The following is a 20,458-nucleotide window of genomic DNA, read 5'->3' as shown; positions in this document are numbered from 1 at the left end:
AATTGTTTGTAAAAACCATGTCAAAAGGAGAACAAGTATTCAGAAATTGGTTGATATATTGCAAGCAAAAAGATGCACTGTTCTGTTTTCCATGTATTCTTTTTGGAAAAAATCAGAATGTATGGATCACTGCAGGGTTTCGAGACTGGCAGCATTTTAATCCTATGTTACCAAGTCATGAAAATTCATTATATCATAAAAAAAAATTATGTCAAATGGAAAACTTTCGAATAAAAAATTAAGAAAGGTGGTTTTAGAGACAATCAATTACAAGAAGCAATTTTAAAAGAAAGAGAAAAGTGGAGGCATATTTTTAAAGTTATTTTGGATGCCATTCTGCACTGCATAAAAAATGCGTAATGATGCTTTGAGAGGAACTTTTAAAAAAATTGGTCATCCTGAATGTGAAAAATTTTTGAACATAATAGAATTAATTAGTCATTACAATTCCATTATTGCACAACATATCGAAAGCCATAAGAAAAATCAAGTTAATTATTTCTCTCCTATAATACAAAATGATATAATTAATATAGTTGCTTCTAAAATTGGACAGCATATTATTTCAAATATTCAAAAAGCAAAATATTTTTCTATTTTATTTGATAGCACCTGACACTTCTCACCAGGAACATATAACTCAAATTTTGCACTATGTTAACATTGATGCTAACACGAATAAATGTAGCATTGAAGAAACCTTCATAGATTTTATTATGACACATGAAAAAACTGGCAAAGCACTTGCGAATGGCATAAAAAAAAAAGTTATTATCAGATGGATTAAATATTAGAAATATAAGAGGGCAGTCATATGATAATGGAGCGAATATGGCAGGTAAATACATGAGGGTACAAGCCAGAATATTATGTTTCAACAATATAGCGAGGTTTGTTCCATGCACTGCTCACAGCCTTAATTCAATAGGCGTTCAAATGAAATCATGTTTTGGAACAATTCAACAATTGTTTAACTTTTTTGTAAATTCTACTAGTAGATGGGATCTTTTAAAGAAAAAATTATTTGTTTGTCAGGTTTAAGTGACACAAGGTGGTCAGCGAAAGCTAATGCAGTAAAAGCCTTACGAAATCAAATGCCTTTACTAATCCAACTTCTTAATGAAATGTGTGATGGACAAAGACAAGTTATTACAGTAGACTCTGTAACAAATGCTCAAATTTTGCTAAAATTATTAACAAAATTTAATTTTGTTGCACTGTTAATATTTTGGGATACAATATTAAGAAAAATAAAGTAAATTTACGATGAATAAACTGTTATTTTTGGCCACAGAAACGATGGGAAAATGAATGACTAACAAAACCTTAATAGAAACCAAGGATTGATTTTGCCCGAGATCTGGAAGACCCTCATTAGATCTTTCAACATGCCAGAATTAAATTTTGCTGTCAACTACAGACCGTTCCTACATAACAACTAGTAGATCATACACGCGCTATGCGTGTGATGTACGCATTCTTCTGCTTTTATAAAAATGCAATTGTATTCAGTTCATTTTATGGTTTTAATGTAAACAGTTTTTAGCGTTTAAGTGTTCTTATTTCCTTTGACCCTTTGCCATTCAGGCTTCTTACGTTGATAGTACCGATCTTTAACTCTGGTGATGTTGAGTTGGGGTTTGTTTTCAGATTTGTTCCAGTAGCTGACTTTTCGCTGTTCGCCCTGGTTCCCTGGCGAAAACAACAGGGGCCTTGTTTAACCGCGGCATGAAATTTTGTCATGTTGTACCATCATTTTTTATTTTGGTTTAACCAATAAGAATACAATTTGGTCGGCTAAATCCCAAATCGCCAGCCCATCCTCGTTCATTCAGTATCAAAGTAGATACCCAACAGGGTGCACCACGAGGTGAGGATTGGACATTAGGTCAGAAGCCCTGGTCGGTTCTCCACATTCCTTTAAAGGCTATGTGGAGGTCTCCTCTCAGTTATACAGCTTTGACCCTTAAGCACCCCAAATAAATTAGTCGGAACACTAAATTAGCTGTATACAAGACAGTGTTCATACCAGTTTTAACTTATGGATCTGAGAGCTGGGTCAGAAGTAAAACACTTGACCAAAGACTAGAGACCACAGATATTAGAGTCCTGAGAAAGATTAGAGGCGTGAACAGATGGCATCAATGGCGATATCATATTAAAAATGAGGATATTAGGAAAGAATTTGACATTGTCAGTATCCAGGAATGTGTTAGCAGAGCTAATCTCAGGTGGTATGGTCACTTAAATAGAATGGGAGAGGAAAGATTAGCAAAACAAGTATTCTCTGCCAGGTTGGCAGGAAAATGACCCAGAGGAAGACCAAGATATAGGTGGATTGATACGGTACTAAGTGCCTTAGACGATAGAAATATAAGATCTGATAATGTTGGAGTCTTGACAAGTAACAGACTGATTTGGAGGAAAATTATACATAGGAAGTTAGTAATGATGTAATTTTTTCATGCAGTACTGTCATATCCTGTACACTCCTTGAGGGTACATGGCAGGAATTTGATGATGATGATGATGTGTTCTTATTTTTTTATACATCTTTTACCCTGATGAAGCCAACAGCCACAGTTGCCGAAACTAGGTGGTATAAGTTAGTTTTAAAATAAATTTGACCAAAAAACCGAAATAGTAATCATTCATTCTCCTAAAGTAAATTTACTTTTACCAGAAAAAAAAAACCACAGTCGAAAATGCTGTGAAAATGATAAAAGTTCTAAAAAATGAAATTCAATAGTACCGAAATGATTTTTTCGATTTGCTTCACAATTTGACAAAAAGTTTAGCCGAAACAATAAATATTGAAACTTACATTCCAAAGTGAGAAGGCTAATGATGATTCGTTTGCCATGAATGAAACTGAATTACTAAAAAAAAGAAATGTGTGAAGTTTTAGATTTAATACTCATACAACTCAATGTATGAGTTGTATGAGTATTCAATACTTTACAAGAAGATTCAATGCTTTACAAGAAGTCACAAATGACTTCAGTTTTTTAAATGGACACACTTTAAAAATTATGCAGCTAGATGATCTCAAACGATGTGCAGCTGACCTGGCATTAAAATATAATAGTGACTTAGATGCTCCAGAATTTGTATGTGAAATTGAGAATTTCAAATATCAAGCCATGGAAGTTTTTGAAAATTTAGGCGATAAGGATGCTTTTCAAATCTTGCAAAAAAATTACGAACTCTCATTACAAAACACATATCCAAATCTAGACATAGCATTAAGGATTTTCATAACAGTGCCTGTAACAACAGCTTCCTGCGAATGTTCATTTAGCAAATTGAAAATTGCAAAATTATACCTTCGTTCTTCTATTGGACAAGAGCGATTGACAAACATGTCTATAATATCAATTGAAAAAGATACTGCGAAAAGATTAAATTATGATGATATAATAGAAGTGTTTGCAAATGAAAAAGCTAGAAAAATTTCTTTATAAAATATGCTGAACTTATGTTGTTCAGCATATTTTATAAAGTTTATTATATTATTTTATATTATACCTATGTTGTGTATTTCTTTAATTTATTTGTCATTGAATATGAATAAAAATTTATTCTCATTTAATAGATTATTTATTTATACAAATACATAATTGGATTTAAAGGCAACTCATTTTGATGGGGTTAATAGTATATATTTAACATATTACCTTGATGGACCCGTGTTTCACTCAGGATTTCTCCATGAGTGCAGGTCACAAAGATGCCTCCAACGATCTCGATCTTGAGCCTCTCTCTTCCATGTTATACTCGTAGATTTCATTAGTGGATCTTCCCATCTTATAGGTGGTCTTCCTGGTTTTCTCTTTATTCTTGGTTGCCAGTTGAGTATTCTAGATGTCCATCTGTTATCCCTGAGTCTGGCTATGTGACCTGCCCATCTCATCTTGCTTTCATATACTGCGGTTACCACATCTTTTATGCCTGATCTCTTTCTTAGTTCTGTGTTTCTAACATGTTCCATTCTGCTGATGTTACAAATCCTGCATTCTATTGCATGCTGAGTTATTCTGAGAGTCTCTTCTTCTTTTCTTGTTGTGTTCCATGTTTCTGATCCATATGTGAGTGATGGTAGAATATCACTCTTAAATAGTTTTGCCTGCACAGAGATGTCAAGATTTGGATCAGTAAGTGTTTCTTTTAGTCTGTTGAATGATAGCCATGCAGCTTTCTTTCTTTTTTGCTAGTTTTGCAGATAAATCGTTATTCATTTTTATTGTTTGTCCTAAGTACTTGTATGAGTCAACTTGTTCTATAGGGATGTTATCAATACATAGGTGACTGTCACTTGTGTAGATGTTTTTTATAGATTCATTTCTAAGCCTATCTTACTGCTGTTTGTGTATACTTTTTCACCCATTTCTTCTAGGTCTGTTGGGTTGTGGGATATCGGTACTAGATCATCGGCAAACATAAGAATTTGTAGCTTTTCACCAGTTATGCTTATTCCTCCATTTAGGTCTATTTTTTTCGGAATGTATTCTAAAGTGCCGGTAAATAGATTTGGGGAGATCATATCGCCTTGACAGACCCCTCTCTTTATATCTATATTTATAGATTGATCAAATAGGGTTATTTGTGTGGTCTGATTTTTGTTAATTTCTTTTATCATGTGGATATAAGTAGGATCCACATTTATTTCCAGTAAGGCACTGATGACTGCAGTGTGTTCTATGGTATCAAATGCTTTTTTAAAATCATTAAAGAAGAAACATAGAGGGATTCGGTATTCTCCACATTTTTCTGTTAGTTGTGAAATGACCTGGATATGATCTATTGTGAAGAAGCCTCTTCTGAATCCTGCCTGCTCTCTGTTGGAGTTGTCTTCTAGAGTGTTTTGGATTCTGTTCAGTATTACTCTGTTCATGATCTTATATATGTGAGAGAGTAGACAGATTGGACAATAGTTTTTTTTATGTCTTCCTTGTTCCCTTTTTTGAATAGAAGTATGGTTTTTGAGGTTTTTCCATTTCTTTGGAATCTTTCTTTCTTTGAAGTACCACATGAATCTGGCAGCCAAGGCTTTGAAAATAATTGGCCTACCTTGTTGGATTTCTTCAGCCTTAACATGATCAAGTCTTGAGGCTTTTCCTTGACTCATTTTCTTAAGGATTTTCAATATTTAAATATTTTCAATATTTAACATATTGCATTTAGTAAAATATAACTTGTTACATTTAGATTTTTCAAAACTTTTGTCATTTTTGGATTGAGGGGGGGGGAACGCAAGTTAGACACTTGCCACAGGTGCTTCATACCCTCGTTACGGCACTGTGAATTGAATCATTGTCTGTAGAATATTTCTATGGAAAGTACAAATCTAAATCAACTCGCTTTGTTTCTGGAATTTATGAATAAAGTTTTGTTAGACACTGAATACTATAAATACAGACATCGATATTCAATGAGTACTTACTCTTTCTCCATCCTCACTAGGAACAAACAAGACAGGTGGTTTTAGAAGGTCACTCATTGAGTAAAATTCTGACCGTTCACAAGGGGCATGGTACATTTCTTCTATGCGTTTTCTCCCACCTATTTTAATGCAGAGATAAGTAATAAATAATCAGTCAGTTGCATTACATCCATCTGCTTCCTAAATTTTTTTTCCTATACTAATGAAAGTGATTAAAAATATTTTTTACTTTTACATTGCATATAAAAACATTCTATGAATGTTAATATTTTGTCAATCTGCATTAATGGTAGTAGTTGCATAATTATGGTCCCTTATTTTGTTCTTTCACATTCCCAGATCATCAGATCAGGGTCACAAGGAGGATGCATATTGGTTAAATAGATCATCTTCTATACAAATTCATATAGTAAATATACGAATGTATATACAAACTTTTTATGTTATGGGAGATATTAGTTTAGTCAATAATTCTTGGCTACAATTGATTAATGATTATGCCCTGAAATGTGGTTCAACTATATTAATGAAAAGAAAGCATCTGTTTCAATGATCAGTTAAAATAATGATATCATGAACCTACCTTGGTAGTATAAATTTCTTTTAGATTTATGGAAACAGTATGGAAACTAGATTAACATATAGTAAAGTTACCTTAAAAATAGGATAAATAATTTTTTTTTTTGGGGGGGGGGATTAGACATATCTGAAAGTAATGAATAAATCTTGGGATATAAAATAAGATAGAAAATAACACACATAAAATTGAGATATAAACATGCTGAATAAAAACCAATGAGTAGACTCAGGAAATGGAAGTAATAAATTAAAAACCAAATTTTAGACATAACAGATAAAATTCAAGATACAACAAGATAAAGAATAAACCTAAGATATAAAAATACTGAATGATACTGAATACTGAAAAGGCATGTTATGAGTAATGGGGAAACTTGAATGCAAAAATAGGCAAGTATTCTGAAGACATGGAAGTAGTAATGGGAAATTTTGGGATTGCTTAAAGAGGTGACAGATTCTTTGAATTTTGCAAGACAACAGTACTGATGATTACTAACACTTTATTTTTACATAGAGATAGTCATAAATACATTGACCTCACATGACAGGAAAACTAAAAACTATTGATTATATCTTAGTCAACAAAAAATGGAAAATAATTTCAAAATGTAAAAAAAAATTTTTTTTTTTTTAAGTAAATGAACAAAATTAGTATATAACACAATTAAATAACAATGATAAAATGGTTATTTTTGACCACAAGAACTACAGGAGAATGAATGATTACTATTTGGGGTTTTTTTTTGGTCAAATTTATTTTAAAACTAAAAATACCAACTAGTTTCGCCATCTGTGGATGTTGGCTTCATCAGGGTAAAAGATGTATAAAAAATAAGAACACTTAAACGCTAAACTGTTTACACTAAAACCATAAAATGAACTGAATACAAAATGAACCATAAAATGAACTAAATTGTATTCAGTCCATTTTATGGTTTTAGTGTAAACAGTTTTTAGCATTTAAGTGTTCTTATTTTTTATACATCTTTTATCCTGATGAAGCCATCAGCTACAGTTAGCAAAACTAGTTGGTATAACTTAGTTTTAAAACAAATTTGACCAAAAAAAACCCCAAATAGTAGTCATCCATTCTCCTACAATTAAATAACTTTCAAATACACACAAACCTATACTGCTCAAAATGAAAGATAAGAGGCAATTGGTGAAGTTAAAAAAAAATTTTCAGAAATCTAGTTGGACCATTTTGAATACATTTTTGCAAAAGTTAACACTGAAAATTATGAAAAACAGTTTAGTAAAAGTGAGGAGACCTCAAAAATCTAAATTACTAACAAACAAAAAATGATGATGATATATACTGCAAAAAAAACATGTAAAGGAAAAATACCATAATGAACTTTCATCATCATCAAATTCCTGAATGCACTCTTGGGTGGGGGGGGGGTATCATGATAATACTACATGATACTTAAGGGCCAAAGATGGATAATTGGGAAGAAACTTCCGCATAGCCTTTTAAGGAATGTGGAGAACAGAACTGACTAGGGTCTCTGACCTTATGTCCAATCCTCACCTTCTCGTTGTGCACCCTGTTAGATATCTACCTGGATACTGAATGAATGAATGAATGAGGATGGGCTAACAACTTGGGATTTATCCAACCAAATTGTATTCTTATGGCTAAAACTATAATGCAATATGATGATACAACATGAAAGAAAATGAACTTTCATAAATATTGGATTCCAAATCTCAATCAAATAGTTTGCTGGCTATGTTGGAACATAGTATGAAACAGAATCTCAAACTTGAAACTGGATATCAACTTCATAATGAACATAAATTGCTCTCTCAGACAATACTAGCAGTGCAACCAATAAAAGTTGTTGTAGAAGAGTTACATTAAAATGTGAATTTGCATATCACTAATGTAATTTTAAAACTAATGCTCTGTGAACTAACAAATCAAAACAATTATTATTATTATTCAGGCCTCCATGGAGTCAAAAGACTCATCATGAGAGGTCCTTCCTAAGAAACACAAAGTCTATCCAAGACTCATCAAGGGGAGGTCTCCCCCCCCCCCCAAGAAACACAAAGTCTATCATACCACTCCTTAAATTCATTGACCGTTCTCGCTCTCACCACTCCATCAGGTCCAAACCGCTCACAGTTTCCTTTCACAACTTCCAGGGATGGCCTCTTGTCATGAAAATAAATATTCATATAGCATGCCTAAAGGAGCAATGAGCATTTTAATCTGATGTTCTGCAAAATCTTTGATACCAAGAAACAGAATGCTTAAGATTACCAGATTTCTAATACAGCCAGTAAATGCACAATAACAAATATTATTATTATTATTATTAAACAAGACCTCATGGAGTCAAAGACTCATCTAGGAGGTCCTTTTATCTCACACACATCTCATCATACCGGGTCTTAAACACATTCAAACTCCTTGCAGACACCACACTCTCAGGCAAGGCATTCCAATCATTCACAACTCTGCACGAAAAAACCTGCCTCTCACTCCCCTACTCACACCCTCTTTATACAGTATCCAGGGATGACCTCTGGTTCTCCCCTGATCTCCCACTATTCTCTGTAGAACTTCTCCACCATTGATCCTATAACAACCCCTTACCAACTTGTAGGTCTCTATCATATCTCCCCTCTTCCTTCTCTCCACTAGATTCTGCAAATTACATCTTTTCAATCTTTCCTCATACTCGACATTCCAGAGGTCAGAAACTACCTTAGTCAGTCGCCTTTGGACCCTTTCCAACATCTCTTCATCCTTCTGAAAACCAGGTGACCAAATCTGGGCACAATAGTCCATGTGTGGCCTAATCAAAGCCTTATACAATGGAACAAGAATCTCCCTACTTCTACACGTCAGTGTCCTCCTCATCATTCCCAGAAGTCTTTGTGTTGTCTTCACAATTTTGGCGATGTGTCCCCTAAATTTTAGATCATTATCCACTATCACTCCCAGATCTCTTATTTCCTCTACTTCCAACAATATATTCTCACCAAGCATAAATTCTGCATCCCATCTTTGTTTTCCAAATTTTAAAACCTTACATTTTGCAACATTGAACTCACATCCCCATTTGCTTGCCCAATCACTCAATTTATTCAAGTCTTCTTGCAAGGCCACAACATCTTCACTACTCTTTATGGTTCGTCCCAACTTTGCATCATCTGCAAACAACTGAATATCTCCATCCAAATCTTCGCCAATATCATTAATATACAAGTTAAATAGTAATAATGGCCCTAAAACAGATCCCTGAGGCACTCCACTAGTGACTTTCCTTTTCCTGGATATTGCACCCCCATACACAACTTGTTGATACCTATCAGATAGCCAGTCACCAATCCAATGCACTAATCTAATATCCAACCCCATCTGCTCTAGTTTGACTGTCAACTTATCATGAGGTACTCTATCAAAAGCTTTTGCAAAATCCAAGTATATTACTGTGTATCCTTCTCCTCTGTCCAAGGAGGCAGTCACTTTATTGTAATAAGTAAGTAGATTACTAAAACACGACCTCCCTTTAGCAAATCCATGCTGTCCATCAAAGATTATACCATTATTGTCAACCCATCTCTGGATCCTAGTTCTCACAAGCTTCTCCAACAACTTAACCACAACACCTGACACACAGATAGGCCTATAGTTTGATGCTTGAGTTCGATCACCTCCTTTATGAAGTGGCACAATCTTGCCCTCCTTCCACTCTTTAGGGACTTGACCAAGTGCAAGACTCGTATTAAAAAAATATGTCAAGGCAGGTGTCAACTCTCTGGCACATTCCTTCAGAATATGCGGTGATATATTATCAAGTCCCACAGCCTTATTTACATCTAGTTTACTCAACTCCCCAAACACCTCTTGCTCACTTACAGTCAGTCTCTCCTCCCCATCATCAACTGCTCTTAATCTCTCCATGAAGTCACATTCACAAGATTGAAAGATCTTTATGAACTGCTCATTAAGTATCTCCACCACACATTCTGCAACAGCTGTCTTTATACCATTTCCTCCAATCAATGTCATCCTTCCATAATCATTCTTTCTTTTGCTGGCTACATATTGAAAGAACTCCCTAGGATTCTTTTTAGCTTCATTAGCTAACTGCTGTTCATACCTCTCTTTAGCTACTCTCACCAACCAAGTCACTCTCCTTGCCTGGTCTTTGTAGAACTCATGAAATTGGTTACTTCCACTTCTCTTATGCTGCCTCCACAATGCCCTTTTTCTCTGTATTGCATGCTTAATCTCTTTATTCATCCATCTCACACCTAACTTATTTAACCTTCTCACCCGTGGTATACATTTAGACATTGCATCCACTAAATATTTTTTGAAAATCCCCCAAGCTGCATTGATCTCTTTTCCAGCTAACTCCTCATTCCATGCTACACCTGCAAGCTGTCTCCTGAGCTCTTCATAATCACCCCCCTTGTAGTTCCACATATACCCTTTTTTCACAGGGGTCCTTGCACTGCTGGCAACCACCCAAGTAATCACCTCATGATCACTTTCACCAATTGGTGGATGATTTGATACCTCATTGATAATTACATCCTCCGATGAGATGACCAAATCCAAGACCCTTAATCCTCTTGTGCCCTCTGTTACATACTGTCTGAGGTAGTTATCCCTCAAAAACTCAAGAAACTCATTTTCTTTACTTCCAGTTGCTATCGCTTCATTCCAGTCTATATTGCCATAATTAAAATCACCCATAATGATCACCCTTTTCTTATTTGCTTGGCTTATTTGACTATACATTTCACTATCACCACCATCCACATTACCAGGTCTATAACAACATCCCACCAAGTATTTGATTCTATTCACCTCTATCTCACACGATACTGCCTCAAAACCATTGGCACCATTTCCCTCTTGCATCTCTACCTTGTATGGACATAACTCTTTCTCTATCATCAATAACACTCCCCCTCCCTTTTTACCCCTTCTATCCTCACGAAACACATCATACCTTTCCATCTCTATTCCTGTCAGGATGTCATCCTCATCTAACCATGTCTCACTTATTCCGACAATCTCTGGGTGCACAGATGCAATTAGTGCAACCATTTCATCCGCCTTGTTTCTTATACTTCTAGCATTGGTATACAAACACAACAACTCATTTCTGGATCTACAGTTAGTTCCACTGATACCACTCACTCGATGTGATCTCTCCATGCTGGACTGGGGCCATTTCTCTTTCTGCTTCTTCATTTTAGAACCCTTTGCAATTCCATCTGTTTCCTTTTGATCCCTGATCATCCCATTACTTTCCTGCCTACACATTCTCTCACCTCCTCTTGGAGCATCCACCTTTCTCACGCTGTGTATCCCTGTCCACCCTGAGCCTCCCCGTTTCCCTGCTCCTCTTGCACACCCATTCTCTCATTTTCTAGACTCATACCACTCACTTCCACATTCATTTCCACTCCTTCAATCTCTCCTGTTTTACTCTCCTGCTCTTCCACATCACTCCCCTCTCGATCTGATTCATTCTCTCTATTCACTTCTCTACCTTCCAGCAGCAGTCTCTCCAAGCGACTCATACCATAACCACTCAAATGCAGTCCATCGCTCCCATACAGCTCACTTCGTCCCTCAAACTCATTCCACACATTAACAAACTGTACTCCCATCTCCTCACACATTTCAGCCAGAATATCATTCATAATCCTTGCTCTCCGCCTCATTTCACCACAATCATACCTAGGCAACACACTGACCACCCTTCCTGTCACACTATTCTCCTTTATCTTTCCAAGCAGTCTCCTGACATTCATTTTGACATGCTCTTTGTTCTCTCTCAAATCATTCGTACCAATTAATACAATTAACTCTTTTGCTCGTTCCCACCTCATATTCAATGCCTCAATCACTCTACTCATTTTACCGCCTGGAAAACATACCTTGTGCATTTTATCCTCTAGCACACCTTTAATAATGGAGTCGCCATACAACGCCACTCGCTCATCTTTTGTTAACTCTTTCATGCCATCATGATTTATTTTAATAGTTTTGACCTGAATTCTCTTAATTTCATTCTGCATCCATTTCATTTCTTGCTTCATCCAATCCAATTCACCTTCTGAACCTCGCGACACATTCACTCTATCATTAAATCTTTCTAACTTTCTAACTCTCGACCCCCTCTTCTCACTTTACCTCTCATTCATCCTTCTTTGTTTCCGTACTTTCGGTCCAACATACGTCCAACTTTCACTATCATTCTTCTCACTTTCACTCTCACATATCTTTCTTTGTTTCCGTACTTTCGGACTAACATGCGTCCAACTTTCGCTATCATAATCACGGAGTTTAACTGAATGCATTTAAAAGAAACAGAAAATTCTATATAATTCAGAATATAAACAAAAAGGTGATTAGCATGCTCATAAGCAATACAAAGTGCAGGAAAGAATGGTAAGTAGTATGGTAAGGAAGGCTAAATCAAATTATGAGAGAAAATTAGCAAAGCAGGCCAAAGTACAGCCAAAACATTTTTTTTTTTTTTATTATATAGCAAGGATAGACTGAATAAGATGACTAAATGATATAAGAGAAAGAATGATTATGGAAGGATAATTTTACTCAGTGCTGATAGAGGGAAAGTGACAGAAGTAGAACTAGTTGAACTACTACGTGATCACTCTACAAGAGTAGATCACCCAGGTAGAGACCATACAGCTACTGATGTGAGAACTGAGGCATATGGACTGGAGATACTCAGCATATTGAAAATAATCAATTTCAATACAGCAGTGGGATTACAAGAATGTGCAAGAAGTTGTTCAATTTAAGTCTCAGCTCTGGCAAGCTTCCAAGGAAGTGGAAAGAGGGTAAGATAGTTCCATTACATAAAGGTGGCTCCAAGACAGAAGTAGCAAACCAGTTAGTAATAATACTTATAGACCAGTTAGTAACTCTGGAAAAGTTGGCTAAAGGTAAAATTCAATAATGGGTGAATATGAATATGATACTCTGTAGAGGACAGCATGGATTTGTTAAAAGTAGGTCCTGCCTTAGTAATATATTCAACGTTTTATAATAAAGTGATAACAGAATCTTAAAGGAAATGGTTATGCCATGATACTGCTGGACTTTGCAAAGGCATCTGACAGAATACTGCATGGAAAACTATTACATAAGTATTGCCATTTGAAACAAATGGGAATGGATATAAGGCTGGTAGCATGATAGGGAGGTGACTGACAAACATCAGGAGGTTGTTTATGGTGGAGTGGAATCAAGGCAAATGAGGGTGACTAGTGGAGTGTCCCAGGACTCTCTACTAGGGCCACTACCCTTTAATTTATTATTATTCATGATACCTCCAAGGAGTCCGAAGACTCATCGCAGGAGGGCACCTACTATACAACTGTCTCCACCACTACACTGAACCTCTCTACACCAATCATCTCCATCAACACCATCTACCGCCCACCACCACAACTAGTATTTTTTGTCTGTAAATTGCGTGTGTGCTGAAGGGCCAATTTGTCTGTATGCAGGATGAAAAACCTGATTTGTATATTAATATTTAAGGATAGAGATATTCAGTTGATTGTCCAAGCAAAACTAAGGAAGACAATAGTTCATAAAAGGTGATGTAGATATTCTGCAGGATGATATAAATTGGTAGCATGGGAAAAGGACAATCATTGTCAATTTAATGTTGCAAAATGTAAGATAATGCACTTGAAGATAAAAGATTACATACTTTGTATCATATTGATGGTACTGGATTACTGAAGATTGAGGAAGCTGGGGATCTGGGGGCAATGGTAGATACAGATTTGAGGTTCAAATGACATATTGCAAAAGTTGGCAAAATAGCTCAAAGGATTATTACTTGGATGCTGAAGAATACATTGACAAGTAAAGATAGGGAAGTTATTATCCCTCTTTATATGGCTATGATTCAGTCACATCTTAACTACTGTGCAAAGATTTGGACCCATGGGTTTCTTGGAGATCAGGAGGTGGTGGAGAAGATTCAGAGACAACTAACCAACCTAGTGACAGATCTGTGTTAAGGGTGTGTGGAGTAGGTTCTTTGCTTGGTGAGTGAGTGGAATGGATTGCCAGAGGTAGTTGTGAGTACCCCAACATTGAATAAGTTTAAGGAGAAGTATAATAGGTATTGTGTGAATGACGGTTAGTGTGTATCTCCTGCTATGAGTCTTTTGACTCCATGGAGATACTCATATAATAATAATACACCATATTTTATTATACTGAAGTGCATAACTTGGGTATAATAACAGCAATTTTCACATGCCCAAAATTTTAGTCTGTTCAAATCATTCTGTAAGTGCTGCACATCAGTCACCAACTGACGTGCAACAAACAGAACTGCTTTGACAGTTGGTGACAGTGAAACATCGAAAATTTAACTGAAACCTGACAGTGTTAGAATCAGATAGATTCTAACATTACTTGCATTCCTTGTCACATTTTGCTTGAGGAAGTTGTCTTGCAACAACAATAAATTCAGTTTCATTCTTCTTGTGAGATTTCATAAGAAGAATGAAATGCTAAAGAATTTTCCAATCAATGTTGAAAGTTTATTTTTCACTTGGTTAGAATATAATAAATTTAGTTTAATCCTTTATCCAAGTGTGAGCAAACAAGGTTTATGCCCGAAAGTATCTTCAGGACTGGGGTAAGGTGGTACAACACTAGGGCGACTCCTGGCAAAGGTGGAGCAAGCTACCAACACTCCTATCTCAGTATCTCCCATAATGCAAAACACATCTCCTTGCAGATATGTCTAATGTTATGCATTAAGGGAAAGGCCACTACCTAGACTAGTTTCGACCTTTATTGAGGTCTCTTCAGTGGGAGCCAGGCCCAAGTGGAGATACCAGCCAGAAGCATTAGCAAGGTCATCTCTACTTATAGGAGTCGCCAAATGGTGTGCCACCTTTTTAATAAATTACTCTGGATTTAGAGAAAGATGTTGAAAGTTTATTTTTGACTTGGTTAGAATATAATAAATTTAGTTTAATCCTTTATCCAAGTGTGAGCAAACAAAGTTTGCGCCTGAAAGTATCTTCAGGACTGGGGTAAGGTGGTACAACACCAGTAATTTATTAAAAAGGTGGCACACCATTTGGTGACTCTCCTATAGGTAGAGATGATCTTGCTAATGCTTCTGGCTGGTATCTCCACTTGGGCCTGGCTCCCACTGAAAAGACCTCAATAAAGGTCGAAACTAGTCTGGGTAGTGGCCTTTCCCTTAATGCATAACATTAGACATATCCACAAGGAGATGTGTTTTGCATTATGGGAGATACTGAGATAGGAGTGTTGGTAGCTTGCTCCACCTTTGCAAGGAGTCGCCTTGGTGTTGTACCACCTTACCCCAGTCCTGAAGATACTTTCAGGCGGAAACTTTGTTTGCTCACACTTGGATAAAGAATTAAACTAAATTTATTATATTTCCAATCAATGTTTGGATAATTATAGTTGTTCATTTAGCTCTTTTAGCACCCATTAAGTTGATTTGGTGATGCATTTTACTGTCCCCGGTGACTGATCCACTGTAACTGTGCCCTAATACATATCTGATCTTGTTAGACTCCACCTCACACTAGAAACAGTAGCTTCAAACTCACTGCTACATATAAAATTATTACTAGTATTGCAGCCATAGTTTTCTACCCTAACTAGACTTAAATCATCTGATATCATTATCAGCACACTCCCCTCTAGTAATTTGTTCTATCCTTCCTAAAAATACTGTATCCTTTACACTCAATACTAGTTAGAGGTCTTAAAGTCTTTAATGAAGTTTTAATTATGTCCAAGTTGAGAATTTTAAAATATGATACTTTTTTTTTTTCCATATAGAAGTTGTTCTGTATAAAAATATGAATGTTTCTTTTTTCAGTAATATTTCTGATTACAAGAGTAGCAGCTTTGTTATCTCATTGCTTAAGTTATGCATCCACCCCGCCCCCACACACACTCAAAAAAAAAAAAAGTATCATAACAAATATGAACTTCAGCAGAACACATGAAGATGGTAGAGACTTCCTTTCTGGAAAGTTGTGTTTTCCATCCCACAAAACAGGAAGAACAATTCATGCAATTCACAGCTATAATATACTAGCCCCATAGCCTTAGCTGCATCAGCTATAATTAAAAATAACCCAACCCTGGTAATGTTAATAAAGAGTAGTTTTTTTAAATGTTTCTATATAGCTAATGTCTGACACACCTTTTAACAAAAATAAGGTATTTGAAAAGGTCTAGAGATACCCAAAAGGCTACTTTGGAAACTATTGTGGAAACTATTTTGGAAAGCTATTAAATGAAGTAAAAAAGTAATAGAATAGCTGTAGAAAATATCCAAGAGAAATGCATTCATGATCATTTCACAAATCTGAAATGTATATCATCTTGAGTAGTAGATATTCAACCTGAAATATTATTGACAACATACCTCCTCAACATCAACATTTACTGAGAGAGGTTTCATTCAATCAGCAACATTTTTATCATACCAGGCTTTAATTTAGCATTTGCAACACATCTTGTGAATGCATTCTGTTCACCTACCATCTTATACATAAAAATTCTATTCCTGTATTTCTTCTTCACCATACTCTCACACAAAGCTTCCAGGAATGGCGTCTCATTTCTTTCTCTTTTGTTTCACTCTATCTATAATCCCTCCTAAATTAATCCTGTAATCTCTTACCAACTTAAACATCTCTATCATATTACCTCTTTCCCATCTATGCACAAAACTTTGCAATTTACATTTCCTCAGCCTCTACTTATACTGAAATTTCAGAGTTCTGCTATTATCTTAGTCACTTGCCCCCCCCCCCCTCCCTCAATTATTTGCTTGTTACAGTGAAGTCGAATGGATACATCCCATAATGCACAACATTATACACACCTGAAGGGATGTATGATTTGCATTATGGGATACTAAGGCAATTGATATGAAGTCATTATCCTCTACATACAGGCAACCCAGTTGTGAAGATACTTCACAAGCAAACTTTGTTTACACTTGAATAAAGAATTAAACAAAGAAAATAATTCTTGTCATCTTTAAGTTATAAAATATATATATACAGTAGAATCCGCTTATTGTGATCACAGATAATATTATCAATCGGATATTGTTATCAAAATCAGTCAGTCCCAAAACACACCATTTAAAATGAATTAAAAATAATCCGTCTATTATAATCAACCTGAAATATTATTCAGGTTGTTAGCAAAATCCTCAAATGTTTGGGCTTTTGCATCTTAGAATTCTAAAAAATGAGGGTTAATCAGGAGAAAATTTGGCCAAGAACATTTGTCGAAAACTGACTTTTTTGTTGATCTTATATCTTCCAGACAAATGCAGGTGTGTAATCTTAATCTTTTTCTTAATATGATCTTCTGTAAAACTTAAATGTTCCAGGCAAATGAAGGGGGGGGGGGTATAAATACAGTGTAATTGTGATTTTGAGTTTATTTTCATGCTCTCTTTCAGTAAGAATTTGACTTAAAGTGCTCGTTAAAACAGCCCTTAGTATTATGGCAGAAGCAAGTAAAAAATGTAAAGATTTATCTTTTCAAGAAAAGCAAAGAATTTTGGAGTGCTAAGTTGTCCAAAATGAGTCAGCGTAGTGCGGCTGTACATTTAAAAAATTTCACAATCACTCTTCTGTAAGATCTTGAAAAACAGATCAAACATTCAAACTTCAGCTCTTACTAATGAGAAGATGGATTGGAAGAGAGCCCGATCTGGTAAGGATATTCAATTGAATCAGCATTAAAAGTTTCGTTTAGTAATGCTCATGAAAAGAATGCTTCGATTAATGAGACTTTGATGTGTCAAAAAGCAGAACTTGCAAAAACAATGGGCAAAGAAAATTTCATCGCAACTGATGGATGGTTTAACAGGTGAAAAAAGCGAGAGAATATTGTGTATAAGCATATTCATGGTGAAGAAAAAAGTGCTGATTTTTTTTTTTTATCAGCTGATGTGTGGATTAAGACCGAGTGACCAAAAACTATTGCTGAATATTCTCCTGAGGATATTTACAATGCAGACGAAACAGGACTCTATTTTCGTGCAATGCCTGAGCAAACTTATTTGTTTAAAAACGAAAGTACTAAAGGATTTAAATGTTCAAAAGAGCCAGTGATGGTTCTTTGTTGTGCTAATATGAAGGGTGAGAAACAAGAGCTTCTAGTGATTGGAAAAAGTAAAAATCCTCAGTGTTTTAAAGGTGTCAAAAGTTTGCCTGTTCTAATGCAAATGCTTGGGTGATTAATGACATTTTCAACAATTAGTTAAGTGAGATCTTAAATTAAAACGAAAAATTGTCGTCTTAGTAGACAACTGCACTGCACATACAAATAATTTATCATTAAAGAACATAAAGGTAACTTTCTTGCCTTTGAACACTACATCATTAATTCAACCATATGACCAGCATCATGCAAGCTTTTAAAGCTTATTATCACAGGGAAGTTCATGCAAGAATTATAGCTGAATTTTATTATATAAAAGACCAATCTGATGCAAGCACAATTGCAAAAAAGATTTCCCTTCTTGATGCATTGCATTTGGTAGCAATGTCATGGAAGCAAGTGTCAGAGAAGACTATTGAAAAATGCTGCCAAAAAAAATGGATTTTTAAGACAAACTCAGAAAGTCCTTCTTCCGAAGAATTTGAATATCTTACAAATGAAATTCTTGATAAAACCCCAGACAATGTGTCAAAAGAAGAATTTGAAAATTGATTGGATATTGATAACAACGTTGAAGTGGTGGCTATAATAACAATGTCAGAAATATGTCAAACTGCATCCGATGAGAACTTGAAACTAATACAAGAAAGTGAACATAATACAAATAAAGAAGAACAAATTTTAGAAGCTCCTCCAACCAATGCCCAGATGCAAAAAAGCTTTATGAATGCTTCGTCGCGGTGTGCAACATAGAGCGGAAAACTTCGAAAGGCATTACGAGTATGAGCGCTGGAAGTTTTTTCCCCACTTGGTTAGACTATAATAAATTTAGTTTAATCCTTTAAACTAAATTTATTATTTAGTTTAAAGCAAACAAAGTTTGCACCTGAAGTATCTTCAGGATTGAGGCAACTCGTGGTAAAGGTGGACTAAGCTCTCATCGCTTGTCTTAGTATCTCCCATAATGCAAAACATATCTCCTTGCAGACATGTATAATGCTATGCACTAAGGGAAGGGCCACTACCCAGACTGGTTTCGACCTTTATTGAGGTCTCGTCAGTGGGAGCCAGACCCAGAGGTGGTGATACGATGGTGGAGGTAACGGAGAAGTCATATTTACCTATATGAGTTGTCAAAAGGTGTCTCACCTTATTATTAAATGACTCTGGATTTAGAGAAAGATGTTGGAAGTTCCACAAGGAGATGTGCTTTGCATTATGGGAGATACTAAGACAAGTGATGAGAGCTTAGTCCACCTTTACCATGAGTTGCCTCAGTCCTGAAGATACTTGATGCGCAAACTTTATTTGCTTACACTTGGTTAAAGGATTAAACTAAATTTATTATATGAGTACGAGCAATTTATTCATGAACTACTATATTCAAAGTCACAACAGACAACACTAGATAAGTTTTTAAAACAAATTTTATGTTTTGCTTATTAAAAAATCGTTTTTAACAATAAATTAAATTAAATAATGTTCATAACAATAAATCGAAATAAATGAGCCAATTTTTTATATCCTTTGCTTAATGTTATCAGCCGGTTATTGTTATCGAAAAGCGACTGTCCCAAAGTGATCACAATAAGCGACGTTAACTGTATATTGTCCTGTTGGCCTTTATCTCACACCAGATAGCCTGAAACATTGCCCTCCCTCTGCATCCATGACCTCCTGATGTATATCTCTATTCTTTTTTTTTTTTTTTGGCTTAAATTTCTTTTGTTATCAATAGTAAAACTCCCCCCCCCCCCTCTAATTTGGTTCCCTCTGTCTTCTCTGAAAAGACTGTACAACTTGCATTCTATCCTTATAACTATATCATTCTCTGTGAACCAATAGCCTCTAGTTTTACCCTTGCCTCTGTTGTGTCGGATAATGTGATGAGTCATCTCCCTTTTCCGACCCAACATAGAGTTAGCTCAGAAGGAGTGGATAAGGACATACTTGTGCCTCCAAACAAGCAAGCGACGTTAACTGTATATTGTCCTGTTGGCCTTTAGCCTGAAACATTGCCTTCCCTTTGCATCCATGACCTCCTGATGTATATCTCTATTCTTTTTTTTTTTTGGCTTCAATTTCTTTTGTTATCAATAGTAAAACTCCCCCCCCCCTAATTTGGTTCCCTCTGTCTTCTCTGAAAAGACTGTACAACTTGCATTCTATCCTTATAACTGTATCATTCTCTGTGAACCAATAGCCTCTAGTTTTAC

At 35.6% G+C, this 20,458-nt stretch overlaps 1 protein-coding gene across 1 annotated transcript in view; it reads right to left on the bottom strand.

The window, feature by feature from the left end:
- Positions 1-20,458, bottom strand: part of LOC150100977 (protein grainyhead-like) — a 267,013-nt gene that overhangs the window by 99,239 nt on the left and 147,316 nt on the right. Inside the window, exon 12 of the mRNA XM_090401949.1 lies at positions 5,444-5,562. Within this exon, the coding sequence (XP_090258075.1) occupies positions 5,444-5,562 (119 nt within the window). The remainder of the gene's footprint in view (positions 1-5,443; positions 5,563-20,458) is intronic.

This window comes from Typopeltis vanoorti, chromosome 12 (genome assembly GCF_054136105.1).
Source record: "Typopeltis vanoorti isolate ZY-2024b chromosome 12, IOZ_Tvanoo_1.0, whole genome shotgun sequence".
Lineage (NCBI taxonomy): Eukaryota > Metazoa > Arthropoda > Arachnida > Uropygi > Thelyphonidae > Typopeltis > Typopeltis vanoorti.
This window is presented reverse-complemented; position numbering and strand designations above follow the sequence as displayed.